Source organism: Martes martes, assembly GCF_963455335.1.
Source record: "Martes martes genome assembly, chromosome: 13".
Taxonomy (NCBI): domain Eukaryota; kingdom Metazoa; phylum Chordata; class Mammalia; order Carnivora; family Mustelidae; genus Martes; species Martes martes.
The window spans coordinates 57103208-57120879 of NC_137901.1; the positions used below are offsets into that span (position 1 = coordinate 57103208).

The 17672-nt window shown below is 47.8% G+C and overlaps 1 protein-coding gene across 1 annotated transcript in view; it reads left to right on the forward strand.

Moving 5' to 3' along the window:
- Positions 1–16253, forward strand: part of PTPRM (protein tyrosine phosphatase receptor type M) — a 777217-nt gene extending 760964 nt beyond the window's left edge. The window contains 4 exon segments of the mRNA XM_080821527.1: positions 1194–1223; positions 1229–1356; positions 7506–7641; positions 15503–16253. Of these exon segments, the coding sequence (XP_080677653.1) occupies positions 1194–1223; positions 1229–1356; positions 7506–7641; positions 15503–15556 (348 nt within the window). The 3' untranslated portion in view covers positions 15557–16253.
- Positions 16254–17672: the final 1419 nt, after the last annotated feature.

Consider the following 17672-nt stretch of genomic DNA (forward strand, 5'->3'; position numbering starts at 1 on the left):
GTCAGGAGGCCATTCTAATAATCCAAGTGAGGAAGTGACCACAGGAGGATGAAGTGGCAGCAGGTGGAGGTCCATGAGGCAGAGAGATGCTGATTTATTCTCCTGGCAGATCCAACAGGGTTTGGGAATAGGCTGGATCCCAGGGAGTAGGAGGTAGGTCTTAAGATTTAGGTCTTGAGAAATGGACCAACGGAATTGATGTCACCCGAGCTGGGGAAGGCTGCGGGTATAAGGGGACAGTTTGGGTAGAGGACATGCATTGGAGAGAAGGCCAGGAAATGGGCTGAGTTTGAGGTGACTGTTAGATACCTGAGTGGACATGTCAAGTAGGCCCGGATCTGTGAGGGAGGAGTTCCGAAGAGGCCCACCCTGGAGATGCAAACTGATGACGTCTGGTGTCTTGAAAGCCGTGAGACTGAGTGAGCTGATCAGGTCAGAGAGAGAGAAGACAAGGGACCTGAGGACAGAGCGTGGGCTTCCATCATCAAGAGGTCAGGGAGAAAGGGAGCCCAAGATGGACAGCAGAGAGGGGAGAAGGGGAAGAAAGTCTCAGAGAACGAAGAGATCACTCACATCAAAGGTGCGGAAGGCTGTGGGAGATGTGATCCAAGTGACTTAGCCGCAGCCAGATTAAAACTGTTGCCATTTTTCTAACACTTTCTTTGAATACTCCAATTCCACTTAACTATAAGTAAAGATTCATTGACTACTAACCTCTTTCTCAGCAAGATTCACACCAATACACAAAACCATGTTGTGCTCACAGCAAATGCCGTGTAACCTCTATTACCCTGAGCTCACAAGTGCTTCCAGATTATAGTTTATTCCTTACCCTTAAATTACCTGCAATTAAGGGAAACCCATTTTGCCCCTTACAACGTGGTCAGCGCTCACGTTGCGTGTTTGTCACTTGGCTCTTGCAAACTGTGAGCGTTCTGCTTCATTTTTATTTGTCTGGCCTGTCATGTAAAACCCCTGGCTTGTTTGTTTGTTTTCATAACCGCTCCAGATTAAAACTCGTAACTCTTCAGGCCAGTGGAAGCTTCTTTCGGTATTTATAGGCAGGCCTGTCCTTTAGTGATGGGACTGCTTTGCTGAGAAGTCCACACAGGTGGGATCAGCCAGCTAGAATTCCACCAGTAAACAATGCCTGTTTTCTCTCCACTCCTTGATTGCTGCCTGATTCCCTCCAGCCCCAGGATGGATATCGGGTGGTGCAGCAATTCAGTTCCTGGGCTGGCCCATGTACAGAGACACGCCGGTGTCCAAGCGCTCCTTCTTGAAGCTCATTCGCCAAGTGGACAAGTGGCAGGAGGAATACAACGGCGGTGAAGGCCGCACGGTCGTGCATTGCTTGTAAGTGCTAAGGGGAGCTCTGCACCTCAGAAGGGCCACACTGGTGTTCTGCTGTTCCCCCTGGTTTACTGCCCTCTGTCTCTCTGTGAATGGAGAAGGAATCAGTAGGTCCTCATGAAGGATTCGGTTTGGTTTGCAGAAAACAAGATACGCACTTTTTGCATTCAGGTGGGGTAGCGCTGCTATAAAAATAAGGCTTGACCTTGGGATTGTCCCTCCCCACGCCCCCCCAAAAAAAACACCTGAATGGGTTCATTGGGCTCCTACCAGCTCCTGAGAGCCCAGGGTTACATTTAGGGGAATTTCCTGGAGCTGGTTGTTAAACCATCGGTAACTTGAAATCATTCGCAGCGAAGTATTTACATCACCTCTATCAGCAAAGGCTGCAAATCCGGGCCCCCTCCCAGTTTGGCAAAGCCGGTGAGAGCATCTTGACCACACTAGTTGCTGATTCTGTAAAAAACCATGTTAGAAGTTTCAAAGGAACTGTCTTTCACAGGAACTCTCTTTTAAGAGAATGTGTTTGTTTATGTCTTGGTTTTCGCCTGGGCATGTCCATATATAGGGAAGATTTGGTGAGAACCAGTGTTTCCAAAGTGCAGTCTATAGGCCAGAAGATCCAGAAGGCGCTCAAACGGGAAAACCTCTGCTCCAGAGCGATGATTTCCAATTGTGGCTGCGCACTGAGGGTCATTTGGGGAGATTTTTAAAACTGCAACAACAACAAAAAAACAAACACTGTGCCCAGGCCACACCCAAAGCAATTACATCAAAATCCCTGAGGATGGGGCCCAGACATCCATGTTTTTTTTCAAACTCCTAGATTATCTCAATGTGCGGCCAAGGTTGAGAGCCCCTGAATAGAGACAGCCAGACTTTTCAGAGTACTTTCACCTGCATTTTCTCACTGGTGATGATATGTAGCTAATCAGCCAGCTGGGATTGGCTTAATGGAGCAAGCAATTAGAAAGTCATGGCAGTTAGGGAAGATATTTAGAGAATTTGTGGAAACTTCGAGTATAAGCTTATGTCTCTTTTCAGTGGAGTGTCATTAGCACACAGTGAGATCTCTCCCAAATTGATGGGAAAATAAGATTTAATTCTGGGCAGACCAACCCTAGTTAGAATGGTAAGCTTGCCGAGGGACCTCAATTTCTCCCCTGGGTGCCTGTCCCTCACACTGTGCCACCCGCCCGGGGGCCCAGGAGGGTCTGTGATATCCTAGAACTCTGCCCTGCCTCCCAGGAGTCAAAAGGTGGCAGTGTCTTGTCCTACAGAAACTGATATTCTCTTGAAAAGAGTCTTAGGAACCCATTTACACTAAGCGTCAACCAGAGGCCCCAGTCCTTCGTCCTCCCCGCTGACTGCTTGTCCCTTCCTTCTCGTGGACCCAGTTCACTAAAGATATCTCTACCAAGAAAATGCCAAAGAAGATTGACAGGGCACATCCCCATTTTTATTTCTCTTAAGTGCAGATATAACTTCTGATCAGAACACACCCAGGGGGGGTCACCAGTGTGAACTGATACAGTCCCGGCAAGGGAAGTTGACATTTTATTTAGGGTTTGTATTTTATCTGTTAGGTCTTTTGAAAACAAAACTAAACTAAACTAAACTAAACACAGTCTGCAGATACCCATTTCTCTGTCTGGAGTCTGCCAGCATCTGGAACTAGGAATGTGATGTATGCATGGTACCCCTTTGATTAGTATCTTTCTAACAAGGGCCAGTGCTGTAAGCTAAAGGACTGGGTCACCCTGGGGGAAGTTGAGGCACAACCAACCACCAACTATACCCTCTCAAGACCCAGCTGTGACCCCAGAACTAAGTCATTACAGTGCCATTCCACGTGATATCTATAGTGGGCTGTTCTCTGTAGTGCACGGTGGTGGGCATCCGTTGTTTCTGCCCTCTTGCCAGCCCAACACCCCACCCCTCTTCTGCTAGGAGAAACTTGACTTTTCCTTGGGAAACATTTTCTCCAATTCTGAAGTGTTTCCCGTGGGGCTGCCTCTTGCTCTCTTGGCATCAGGGTGGGCGTGAGACCCATGCCTGGGAAGAGTGTTTATCGTTTAGATTTATAAATCTAAATGGAAGGTATTTTAGTTGTGAGAAAAAAAGTTAGGTTGAATTCGTATCCTCCAATATAGGCCAGGAAAGAATGCATCGAACCACAAAAGCTCTCTGCTGTTCATTTCTGAGGAAAGAACATTATATTCAGCATAGCGTAGCGCCACCTAATGGTTGTGGGCAGAGCAGTCCCTGCCTGAGACTGCAAATGGAATGGTTCCTTGAGCCACACGTACACTCACGGCGAGCAAATAGGGTTTTTTTTTTCTTTATACATCTTCCAGCTCATAAAACCAGAAGAAATGGATAGAAGTAAGAGATCACCATTTTGAAGCCCTTGATGAAGATAATGGACATAGACAGTGGTCATCAGCAGCTGCTGAAAGCATCAGGTGAAAATTTGGTGGGGGGAGAGCAGTGTGGTATCAGTTCGAAGACAGAAAGTAGGCTAATGGAGCGGAAGAGAAAATCCAGGGATGGAACCACACCTCGGGGTCACCTGATTTACGACAAAGACCCATAGCAACCCACCTCCTGCAGGGCCGGGCGGCAGGAAAAGACAGCCCGCGTACCTGGTCTCTCTCCTCATACTGCATGCAGAAATCCTTTCCAGATGGATCATGGGCCCCAATGTGAAAAGGAAAACAATGAAGCTTCCAAGAGAAAATCTTCATGACCATGAGGTAACCAAAGATGATGTCACCCAAGACAGAACACTGGCCACAAAAGAAAATATTGAAAAATTGGATTTCATTAAAGTTAAGCACTTCTCTTCGTCCAAAGACACCAAGGAGAGTAAAAAGCAAGACGGAGAATGGGCAAAGAGTTTTGTGATATGTGCCTCTGACAAAGGACTCATGGCCAGAATGCCTAACCACTGCAAGCCGATAAGAAAAGATCGACCCAATTGTTTCAGGAATAGACTTGACAAGAACTTCATTTTTTAAACAAAGAAGATGCACGTAGCCCATAAACACAGAAAACGTGCTCAGCATTGTTCATTTTTAGGATAATATACACTGAAACCAGGGTCACATGCCCCCTACACACTCACTAGAATGGGTGAAATTTAAAAGCCAAAAAACAATAACAACAAAAAAATGAAAATACCTAGTGTTGGTGAGGCTGCAGAGTAATCAGAACTGTCATACCCTGCTGGCAGGAAGTAAATATGGTGCTGCCATTTTGGATCTGTTTGACAGGCACACTGAGTGCTAAATATACAGGTATTCTCTGAGCTCTTCCCACCCCAGGTACATGACTACAGAAGTGAGTCATCTATGCACCAGGAGACATTTTTATAGCGGGTTTACTCATAATGCTGAAAACAAGAAACAGCCCAAATATTCCTCAGCTGGTAGATAAGTACGTTATACAGTAGTATATCCATTCCATGGGATTATTCTGAGAAATGTAAAAGAACAAGTCACGGATACAACGGGACTGATTCTCACACAGATAATAGTGAGTGGAAGAAGCCAGAGGCAAAAGAATATGTACTGGATGGTTCCATTCATACAAAATTCAGAAACACACCAAAGAAATTTATGAGGCCAAAAATGAGAAAAGGGATCATCTTTGAGTTATCGATGGTATTGACGAGGAAGAAGTCTGGGGGAGGTCTGGGGGGCTAATCCTGGTCTGCATCTTGATCTTGGTGGGCGTTATGTGGCATACGCATTTGGAAATTAACTGAGATTTATATTTACCATTTGTGGACTTAATTTTGGTTCCGTTATACTTTATTTAAAAAATTGATTTGGGACTTAATAATGAACTGATCAAGCTGGCATTCTAGCACAATAATCAATCTCAAAATCACCAAACAAGAACAAATTGATATTTTGTGCCTGCTTCCTAGTGAAAGTTATTTGTAAGGTGTCCTTGTCTTAAAATACATGTAATTCTTATGAAGCCGCAGAGCGAACTCCCAATATATACAGGAAATAAGGATGAGAGAGAAACAAGTTAAATGATTCAAATGCAGTGAATGAGAACAACCCAGGACGTGGGACTATCTCCAGGATAGAGGACTCCATTTCCTCAACAAATAAATTGCCAAGAAAAAGAGAGCAAAGAAGAACCTATAGATTAAAATAAACCTGTAAGACATGTCAATCAATTGCAATGTGTGGACTTTGCATAGATGTGGATTTGAAAAAAGCAACTGTAAGGAAATGTCGGAAACAATCTGGGAAATTGGAACGGTAACTAGAAATCCGATTATATTGATAAGGTAATATTTATTTTAGATGTAATAATTACATTGTGTGTGTGTTTTTTTTTTAAAGTCTCTAGCTCCTTGAGAAATGGTTGATCGCAGAACTGGTGCAGGGAAGATACAAGATGAGTCTGGAACACCTTGTAGTTCCAGAAAGTATGGAAGTACTCAGAAAAGAATGGAGGTCTGAGGGCACTCCCAATGGCCAAAGCCAGAACAATTCCAGCAACAAAATAAATATTGATACTATTGGATTTTAGCTCATCGAACAAAATTACCATGTATAAGTCTAAACTGACATAAATAAATAGTAAGATAAAAGAAGTAAGCAACTAAATTAGTCAATTAGCAGAGAAGAAACAGCTGTCTCTTACAATAGAATGTTGAGGGAGAGAGGGAGGTGGAAAATCAATTGGGCAAATAGCACAGTGATCGTTGTTGCGACAGAATTCAGATTCTGTTTAGAATTCAGACAGATTCTGTTAAGACCGAATCCACTTATAGATCCTAAAACTGGTGGGTGAAACTTTGAGGAGAGACAAGATATTTGCAGAATTCCAAAGTATCTCTCCCAAGATAATAACTACAAAGAGACGATAACTACACAGTGAAAAAAAAATCTGCAAGGCGCCATCTTAAAAAGTGATGAGGGTCAGCATCACCAGCAATAAGATGATTTAGCTTCCTGAACTGCTGGAGGGACAGACAGTCCTTCTGTGGTTTTCTGGCCAAAATGCATAACCTCATTCCCAATCGTGAGAAAGCATGAGAAAAACCCAAATGAAGGGACATTCTGCAATTTGTATTTTGTAATGACTTCTCAAACTGTGGATGGGACCATGGCTACTTTCCACATCTCCATTCTATATTTTGTATTCTACAAAATAACTGAGCAGTACTCTTCAGAAGTGTCAAGGTCAGGAAAAACGAGGAAAGCCTGAGGACCTGTCACAGATGAAGGACACTAAGAAGCTAAGTGAAGTCTGCAAAGCAGGGTCTGGGATTGGACCCCAGACCAGAAAAAGGACATTGGTGACATTTGACGAAGGCCTGTAGTTTAGTTAAAATAATTGCACCAGGGTTAATTTCCTAGTTCCCAGCACTTTGTATGACTGTGAGGTGTTCACATGAGGGGAAGGTGGGTACGCCATGGAACTCGCCATTCTTGTGTTTGCCGTGATTCTGTACATCTAAAATGAGTTCAAAATGAAAAGTTTCATTCAGAAAGAGCCCTTATGTTTTAGAGATAAATAATGAAACACTAATGGATTTTTTTTTTAGTTTTATTTATCTATTTGACAGAGATCACAAGTAGGCAGAGAGGCAGGCAGAGAGAGAGGAAGGGAAGCAGGCTCCCCGCTGAGCAGAGAGCCCGATGCGGGGCTCAATCCCAGGACCCTGGGATCATGACCTGAGCCGAAGGCAGAGTCTTAACCCACTGAGCCACCCAGGCGCCCCAATTTTTTTTTTTAAGACCAAGTCCATCTTGGAACGTAACCAACACTCATTGCCAGTTTTGGTAGCAGATACTAGATGAGCTCTTTGTTCACCGGAAATTTTCTGCAGTGGGCGCATTGAATAAAAACCGAGAGGATGTTGTATCAGATTATATAATCCAGAGCGGAGACAAAGCTAAGAGAGCAGAACGGACCAATTGATCGTTGCCTCCAGTCAGGTGACCCGTGGGCCCAGCACGAAGGCTCATTAACACCATTTGCTTTCATTGAAAGAATCAGCCCTGGGGGGAGCGTTCCCCTGGCCTCTGAGGCCCTCACCGTGACCTGTTGTCCAAGGCTCGGGTGGTAGGTCAGGAGGCAGAATGAGGACAAGCACGACGGTCTGATTTCTCTTCCCACAGGAATGGGGGAGGCCGCAGTGGAACGTTCTGCGCCATCAGCATTGTCTGTGAGATGCTCCGGCACCAGAGGACGGTGGACGTCTTCCACGCAGTGAAGACACTGAGAAACAACAAGCCCAACATGGTGGACCTCCTGGTAGGCCCCCCACCCTGTCCTGCAGCATGGGGCATTTTCCCGCCTAGCTGGCATGGTTGGCGGGGCCACTGATTCACGCGGGGGGAATGGGTTGAGACTTCCTTTTCAGGAACATAATGGAATCGCTTTCCTTGTGAGGGCTTTTCTCCCTCTTCCTCTCTCACTTGGCTTTTCACAGGGAGACTTCATCTCCACACACTGGCAAGGTGGAAAGAGTTGAAACTCACAAGTGAACATCCTTGTTAATTTCCGTTCCTGGCAGTGCCTTCCATGTGGCTAAGCACTTAGTCTTCGCGGGGAAGGAATAATCATAGCACACGAAATGCCAGATTTTCAAATTATAGATTTTATAAATAGCTTAATCACCTAATATTTATCAAAGCTGTGAATTGGAGTTTGACATCCAGAATATTGCGTTTAATTCTGGTGGCCATATCTGAGATGAGGACGGAGGAGCCGAGAAACAAAGAACTACGTGCAGTGATTTTCTTAGAGTATTTCTGGAAATCTCTTTCTTGTGTGCAGCTATTAAAATGCCAACCACTGCGACTTGCGAATAGAATAGCTTAAAGAAGGAAGCTTTTCAGATCAGGTGTTTGTACTTCTCTGCTAGTGGAAGAAGGATCTGAAGGAGACGGTGGGATGGATCCCAAGGTTGGGAGAGTGGCCTGGGGTGGAGAGGGAGGAAGACATGACTGGTGCCCACGCCACGCCTGGAAAGCCTGCGTGCCCCAGCCCATGGCCCTGCAGCGGTGGGCTTCAAATTTAAAATATAAGAAAAGGGACTAAAGAGAGAGTGGAAATTTGAGCTAAAGCTGAGGAAGGGGCTGCGGTCCCAGTCGTCCCAGCCGTGCCCCAGCCTGGGTAATGTAGTCCCCGATGCCGACCCACTCCTAGGACACGTTCCCTTCCGCACACGTCACTTTCCCAGGGCATCTGCTTCCCCCAGGTACTTATGTGCTGCCTGGTGGGCTGTTCTGTTTCGTAGAAGCACTGTGCTGCCCGGGGACTTGGGGAAAGTGTTGCCTGTGTGGCCAGGTACCGACTCCCAAAACCATCAGCAGTCAGCACCTTGGCTTCCATGAGAAAGAACCATGCTCCCCAGACTGCTGCCCTCTCCTCCCTCCCCTACCGGAGGCCCGGGAAAATCCAAATTCTCTTCTCAGCTCTGCTACTAATACAAGTCAAGTGACCTCAGACAAATGAACTTGGCAGTGTAAGTCTTCTTGGGCCGGGCACTTAGCTTTGCCTGAGCCTGAGTCATGTAAGCCAGGGATAACGTTGGCTTATTGAGCTGATCCTGTGAGACAATACACGTGAAAGTGTTCTGGAAAATGCAAAGGAGAGAAAGTGGTTCTTGAGAGTGCGGGTGTCCGCAAAGCATCCTGCAGCTGGCAGGTGTAGACGAGCTGGTTGGGTGAGGAAGAGGAGGGAGCAGCAAGCAGCTGACATTTACATGGTGCTTAATATGTCCCAGGCATCACGCTCAGTGCCTTTTACAGAGGCACAGACTTCCTGTGGATGAGCTGAAAGGCTGGCTGGCGTGTCCCCTGTTCGGGCTTCAGTAGTCCCGCCCCTCCGGAGGCAGAGAACTGTCTCACCCCCTGGGACCACCCATGAATTTTGAAGACTTGTACCACCAGGGAAATCTCCATCTTCTGGGCTGGGGGCAGGTGAGATAGGGCAGCTGAGCTGTCAGAAGCGGCCTGAGTTTAAGACAGATAAGAAGTTGGGCAGAAGATGGAAGCAAATGCCTAAATTAAAATGCTCTGACTTCATTGCCATTTAACTCCTGGGATTCAGGGACAGATGTGTAGCTTTCAAACTTTGTTTGGTACTTGAGCAAAGCTGACCTTGATGAAAAAAATATATATATATCGTTTCCCTCTCATTGGAGCCTCAATTAAGCAGGTCATTAGTAATAGACCCTTCCAGGCCTTTCCGCTAATGACTCTGGGTGCAGCTTTCATCACTCACGAATTTTTATGTGCAGAAACAATGTGGCTTTTTCCAAATCAGTGGGGCAGACTAAAGGACGGAGGTGATTCTTTGTGAAGTGAAAGGACATGGAGGTGCCTGGACAAGGAGGGAGCCCACTCTTCTATGATAATTTAGGCGTTTCCATGACGAGGTGTTACTCTAATAGACAAAAAGGACCTTTGGATGCCCAAATTTCTGAGGGTCAGTACCAGTTTAAGGATAAGCTCAGTGCTGAACAATACAAAAAAAAAAGTTTTCAGTTTCCTGGAAGAATGTCTGATAAATTTGTTACAGTGCCTGTTAGCAAAATACAAGGTAAAATCTGGTGACCAGAGGAAAAAAAATGTCACAGGGCTCTTTTCAGCGGGCTTGAAGCTTCCAGAACTAAAATAAGGACCCATGTCAATTGTCTGTTTGTTTTTGCTTACAAGTGCAATTTCTATTAGTTTAGCAGTCATATACATGTATGTTGGCTGAGAGAACTAATTAATTCAGGTCAGGGTGATAAAACCCAATACGACTTCATTGGGCATAAAAGACCATCTGAGACCTGAGTCTCTCCTGAGCACAGAAGGTACGAGCAGCTGAAAAGCTCAGAGTACTGAGCCTTCCAAGCTGCGTATCAGAATGATGAAATGTGTTCCAGAAAGTCCTGGAAAACACTTCTGTGCTGACCAGCTGGGGAGACAGAGGGAATGGGGTGTGGGGGCCCAGGCCTGTGCCCTATAAACTACACTCCATCGGAGGGGGCTCCCTCCTACCCCCTACCTGCCTGGTTAGAGTCAGATGGAGCCCCCAGTGCCTGAGCTTTGAAGTTTCCCGGGAAATGGGCTGCTTCAACAAACATCTCCTCTCTCACTTTTGTCCACACTGGGCTTTAGAAGTTTCCAGAGCTCTGTTTTATTTATTTATTTTTTTTCCCCCAGGGCTCTGTTTTAACAGAGAAACAGCCTTTGGCGGAACAGATCTTTCCTCAAGAAACATATTATTCCCCTGGGAGGTGGGAGAATTCCACCCGCCATGATGAGATTTGACATGCATGCACAATGTACGGTGGTTACCAAGATCAAGATACTTAACACAGCCATCACCCCATTTGGGTAACCTACTTGGCCCATGTGTGTCTGCGGTGATAATGCTTAAGATCTAGTCTCAGCCACTTTCAAGCGTACAGCACTCTATCACTCACCCTAGTCACCGTGCTGTACGTTGATCCCCAGAACTTCTTACAGCTGAAAATTTGTACCCTTGACCAAAACCACCTCAATGCCCCACCCCTGGCTCCTGGAAACCACCATTTAATTTGTTTCTATAAATTAGCTTTTTTTTTTTTTTTTTGCAATGAAAGCCTTACAGAATCCTGAGCCCTGGGCCCACCCCAGAAATCATTACTCGGCTGATCTGGAGCCTGGCCACGGCAGCCGGATATTAAAAGCACCCCAGGTGATTGTAATGTGTGGTGGGGTTAAGAACCTCAGTGCCCTCAGTGCCATGTCTGGAGCTGGCACTCAGCCAGGGCTGTGCATTGGAATCCCCTGAGGTGCTGTAACAAATGCCGAGGCCCAGGCCACGCCCCAGACCAGGTATGGCAGACGGAGCCTAAGACCAGTGGGTTCGATGGGCTGTGGGTGGAACATGGCTCAGCAGGGTGAACAGGCCTCCCTTTCCTCATCCAAACCCACCTCCCCACCTCTAACCCTCCATCCCTCCTACTCAGACCCAGCCCTCTGCCAGTGTCTCCCCATATCTGTAACTGGGAGCTGACTACCCACACGCAGTCCCGCTTGCCCCTTCAGTACGCTGAAGTAATACTCAGTGCGAGGTGCTCCCTTCAAACTGGCATGGAGCGTGGGGCCTGCGCTTCTCCCTCTCACGGGGACAACACAATGACTCCACTAACCCGTGGACATGAGCTGCCCCTCCAGAAGTCATCCGTGAACTTGAAACATACAGGCTATTTGAAAGGAGATGGGGGCAGGAGGTGGGGGGGCAGGGGGAGTATGTACACGTGTGGGTGACTACCCTGAATGCGCCCGATCTCGTCTATACCTGTGTGGGTTGGGGGGGCATGCACATGTAGGGGTGTGGGGGGGTTCGTGTGTACATGTGTAAGTGGATTTTGGGGGGGTGTGGGTGTGTATGCACGAATAGGGGTGGGGGTGGGCATGTGTATGTGAGTGCATGTGTGGGTGTGCATGTGTGCAAGCTCATGTGTAGGGGTGGATAAGGGAGTAGGTGTGGGTATGGGTATGTGCGAGTTTTGGAGCACAGGCCATAGGCCCCAGCTGGGGAGTCAGAGAGGCCCAGTGTTGCCCATCTCTGGAGACCCTTGGGGACATTCCCGGTCCCTTGGGCCTGGCCCTGCCACCCCTGGAGAAGCAGCCACTCTCGAGTCCCCCCGAGGTTGGCCTTCCTGCACTCTGAAGGAAGGAATCTCCGTGAAAGCCCTGTGCCCGCCTCGGCCCCAGACTCTGCCATCCTCCAGTCAGGGGCTGGCTATCCCCTCAGCACCAGCGGAGCTCCTAACTCTGAGGAGAGCCCCGTAGAGAGTTGCCGCGCGACAGCACACCCGGACCTCGCCCGTCCTGAGCGGCCTCTCGCTGCTCTGGGAACATGGGGAAGCCGCGGCTCCACACGGGCACGGGGGAGTCCCACTAGGGAACCAGGAACAAACTGTGTGTGGGCCTCTGAGAGAAGAACGTCCTCCCTACATTTTTACAGTCAGAGATGAAAGTCATGACCCATTCTGTCTGTTGTCAGAGACGCACTGCTGTCTCCTCGAGGGGTCTCCTTGGCTGGGAACGGCCTGGGAACTTCGAAGCAGACAGCCCCCCCCACCCAACCATGATGATTGGCACACTGGGGGCCACGTGACCCACCGGGCAGGGGCATCCGTCAAAAGGCTTTTTCCACACTGTGGGACCTGTCAGCACAAGATCCAGGTGAAATTGTGAAACTTTTTTAGGTTCAAAAAGCAAGTGTGTCAGGGAGAGCAGAGCCGCCCCGGTGAGCCACGAGGACTGCTCTCTGAGTCTCCCGGGCAAGTGTTGGAAGTGTCCAGAGGGACTGCAGGGCCCCGAGTTCCTCAGACACAAGGCAGCTTGGGCTGACACGAGCCACTTGCAGGCCTCGTGGTGTCGTGATGTCCTCACTGAGTGAACGGGGATGGGGGGCGCCTTTAATATGGAACCTCGCTTGTAGGTGTCTCAGAGTTCACTTTCTCCTTCTTGAGGAGAACAGGAGGTGGGGCTGCAGTGAGGGTGGGGTCGGGGGCTTGGGAGGGGGGAGCAGCCGGCCACCCTGGTTCCGGTCCTGCCCAAAGATAAGCCCTGCTCATGTCGCTTTTTCATGCCCAGAGCCAACTAATGTTGCCCAAGTCAGGAGAACTTGGGACCAAGGCAGGAATGTTCTTTTTTTTCCCCTGAAGCACAGGGATAGCTCGTGTGGCCTAATTACACCACTGAAAAGCAAGTGAGCTGAGAGAGGAAAATGCAGAAGACAGGCCTGTACCTGGTGATCAAGGGTAACAGTTTGCAGCGCGGTAGGATTTCAGGCATTTCCTGAGGTGCTTGGGGGAGGGTACACAAAAATTGATGGTCTTCCTTCTCACTCCCTTTATTTTTCTGATTCAGAAACCAGTCATCACAGAATCTATTGGGATTGACAGTTTGCTCAGGAAGGGATGAGATGATGGTGAATTCATTTTCAAAATTATAGTCATGCCTGGGACAAGGCAGCTTCAACACAGTAGCCCCTTGGCAGCAAGGCCCAACATCTTTCTGGGGTTGTGGCCCGAGCCCAGCAGCTATGTGACGCTCTAAATGCATGATCTTCTGTTGAAAGGGTGGTTCCTAGTAGGCACTGAAATTGCGCAATCAGGTTTATGCAAACCCTTGTCTGTGCAGTAAGTAATGGGATCTCTCAGATTTCCATGAAAAACACTAATCATCCCTGTGAAGGAGATAGAACAGGGTTAACCCCTTCATAGCCAATATGTCAGCCCGTCGATCTGACATGGTCTTTTGAAATTTTGACATGACAATGGTTTCTTTTAAGTATTTTGAAAGTAAAAGTATCAGGTCGTGAAATATGAATCAGAAGGCTCGGTGTAGACATACGTTCAGACGTCTTGGCGTACACCTAGGAGTGCAACTGCTGGGTCACGGGTAACTAACTCTTCCGTTTCATCTGTTGAGGCCCTGCCCAAGGATCTTCTGAAGTGGCTGTACCTTTCGCATTCCCACCAGGTTCTCCTTGTCCTCACCAACACTTGTTATTATCTGTCTTTTTTTTAAACTTAGCCCTCCTGGTGGGTGCTACTGCTACTGATGTTTTAATCTCGGGGCCCTTCTAGTATGTTGAGATGGTCCGTTGGCTTCCCGTGTTCCTGTCTAGATGGTAAACTCCTGAAGGACTAAAGCTGCATCTTAAACTCCCCAGTCTCTAGCCTTCAGTGTTTATTGGGTTGAATCAAATGCTGCTAAACCCTTATTTTGTCATCATTTACATATACAGCCAGCGTTTGACACCCCCAGTTGTACATCAGGTTCCACGCTAAAGACTGGTGTATCACACGCAAAGGGATAAAGTATGGCTTTTGTCTTCAAATACATAGGTTGGACTAGTGAGGTGTATAGAGAAGAAAATGTAGGTGAAGACCAGAAAACAGCAATGACCAGTTAATTAAGAGGCACATATCCCCAAAAATGGAAATTTAGTTTTAATTAATTTGGCAAACCCAAAATTAAGAGCTCCATTTCCTTGGTTGCGGCCACTGTATTGGGTAGTGAGACACCTTGTGAAAGCTTATCTCTTACGGAGATGGGCAGAGAGCCTTCCAGCTGCCGAGCGCCTCTGTCCCAGCTGCTGGGCTGCTGCCAGGTGGCAAGGAAAGCATCCTCAACTGCTCTGTCCCTGTGCTTGGCTCAGAGACCCCTCCCAGGTGAGCATCCAGCAGCAGGCCACACAGACAGGTGCAGAATGCTGTCTCCTAACACCCGAGACCCCAGCTGGGCCAGGACCTCATGCAGGCCATGGCCAAGGTCCATGATCGGAGAAAGCTGTGCTCAAGAAAAATGCCTTCACTGCCTGGTTAACAACTGATAGGTGGCTCCCAGAGGACATCCTTCACTTCCCCTCTGGGCCTTTCCTTATCCAGTTCCTCCACCCGGAATGCCTGTTCTAACCCCCATTAGGTTAGGGGTCAAGTTACCTGCTACCTCTTTGCAGGTCCTCCTAGGAAGTTCTCTCTTCTCCACTGCACCTGTGTCAGGGGACCATTCCCAGGCCCTGCTCAGCTCCATGCCATGTGTTATCATTGGGTACTGGTCTCAGCCTCCTCACTGGACCACGGACTTCTCAAAGTCAGGGACCAGATCAAGGTGTTTGGTATTTAAGAGGTGCTTGATAAATTCTCATAAAATGGAAGACATCCTGCTGACTGAAAATCGAGCATGTAGTTGGGCCAGGAATGACACATTTATTTGTGGGGCCCCTTGTATGAGCAAATCGCAAAGTTATTTCCCCCAGACTTCATTTTTTCCTCTACCTCTTGATTTCCCCATACTTTGTGTTCAGGATGTTGATGTATAGGTAAACATATACATGTGGACAAACCTATATATGGGTTCCAGTTTTCCAGAACTTTCCAGGAATTCTAGTGAAGGTAGATATCAAAATACCCCTCATCAGGCCTTGTGGGAAAGGTCTGCAGGCAGCGGATAGGTCTGTGGTTCACAACCGGGACTTTCTGATGCATTGCTGATTCAAATCCTTCTCAGTTTGATTTCTTCCGATTAGAATCCTAATCTGGCATAATGGCTTGAATGGCGCCAGCCTTTGGCTGTCACAGAGCTGACATCTTCGCCCTTCTGCTTTCCAGGATCAGTACAAGTTCTGCTACGAGGTGGCTCTGGAATACTTGAATTCTGGCTGATGGCCTGAAGAGCTCTGCACACCAACCCTTCCGTCCCACAAAGCCAAGACGTTCTGTGGTATTTGTGTCAATGAGATGAAGACTTCTCAATATGCTTATTTTGCTTTGCATAATTGGCTCTTTTTAAGAGCCCAAGAAAGCGTTTCTAAAACTGCTTTGCACTGCCCAATTCCCAGCAATGCTGCTGCCTGATGGAAAAACACACACACAGCAGAGTCGTCCAATCCTGTCCTCCTAGGCATCGGCTTGTTAGAGCAGCGTAGACATCTGGTAAACTGAAGAGCACAATTATATTCTTATGAAGGAATTTGTACCTTTGGGGTATTATTTTGTGGCCCGTGAACCTTTGTTATTGTTACGGCTGAGTGTACATTTTTGTTTTGTGGAGAATGCTACCTAGCATTATGATAATATATTATTTTAGTTAATATTTGTATTTTAACATGTTGCATAATATAAGCTTATGTACCTTTCAAGACTAACAGATAAACGTATAATGAACAAAGATATGTTGTATGAGTTGTTGTTTCTATCAGATTTGTATTGTTTCCAAGGGAAAAGCTTGGGAAGAAGTCAGTTCAAAAAAATGCAAAGCTCGATGATCAGATTCACAGATCCAAAGCTTTTCCCTTTGTTTATATTGTAAATATTTTTGATTTCATCAAATTATTTATTCATTAAAAGAAATTTTTGTGAAGCACAGTGAGTGACAATCGTTTTTATGAAGCGTAGGAAATGATTGATTGTACGATGTGACCTTGTGTGAACTCTTTCTCAATAAATATAGACCCGTGACCAGTCTTGCTGTATTCCTGGTGTCCCAGCGCCCCAGTGATGGGGGCAGCTCCGGTCACCGCAGGCCCCTGGCAGACAGTTGGGGTCTGCTGGCCTGGAGAAGATAGGGTTGGGATTTTTGAGAGAGAACATCTGTCAGTGAGAAATCCTGGCCCATCCTGGGAGCCTCCCTGGGTCTGAGGAAACCCAAGCCCCAGAGCCGCCCGCCCCCTAACCTGGTGGGTATGCTGTTTCAGAGTGCGCTGGGCCGATGCCAGGGCCCAGCTTCCTGACCAGAACAGCCTCTTCTGTTTCACCTCAGTCAGCGAGGGTAACCTCTGTCCTCTCCAGGCCTCATTCAAACCTGAAACTTGCTGAGAGAACACTTTCTGAAGGGTTAAAGGATCAGAGTGCATTGAAGCAGGACACAAAGCGGAACAAGACAGTCCCTGACAGAGAGAAAGATCACGCAGGGCGGCCTGCTCCCCTCTCCTCGAGGGCCCTGCGTGACCTCTGAAGGAGGAGGCTAGGCCGTGCACTTACAATATCAGTTCAAGCTGAGCTGCAGGCTGTGTTAAATGACTGCAACAGACGACGAGGATGAACTTTCACCAAACACCCAGTTCAATATCAGAAACTCTGCGGGGCGCCTACCCCAGAGGCAGCAGGTCCTTGGAGCCATCTTAGAGCTGGAGAAACTCGGTTTGGAAGACATTAAATAACTTGGCCAGAGTCACCCCAGCTGGTCGGAGGCAGAGGGACCGCGGCAGGAGCACAGACCCCCTTGTTACAACACACAGTGAAAGGAAATGCCAGTCCTGCTGAGAGGGGGAGATGGGACCCATCGCCGATTCCGGAAAAAGGGGAGGCTTGAGGGTGGTCATTCCTGCTTGCTCTAGGGACCTTGCTGAGTAAAGACAACAAGAACAGAGGTTGTCCACCAAGGGGAGTGAGGCTGATGCCTGCGTCTTAGGCCCACCCCGCTTTGGGGCGCCGTGAGTACAGGCTGCACACTACCCCGACTGGAGGGATTTCCCGGCGCCCCTGAAGGGGAAGGGATGTCATACACACAGGGAGAGCAGGCCAGCGCCGAGCTGGGGGTCCAGACAAAATGCCTCACTGCGGGGATCCTCCCGCACCTTGTCCTCTCACCAGCCCCACACAATTTTCTTTGATAAACAAACTAAAACATGAAAAACTGCTCTTTGTGTACTCTTCAAAATGGCTTCCCCAGGACACAGGACTAGGGATGAACACGTACGGAAAGCTGTACCCAGTGTGTGTCAGCCGGCCTGTGAGAAGAGGGAAAGATGGCGCCCTTCGTTCTCCTATGAAGTCATGG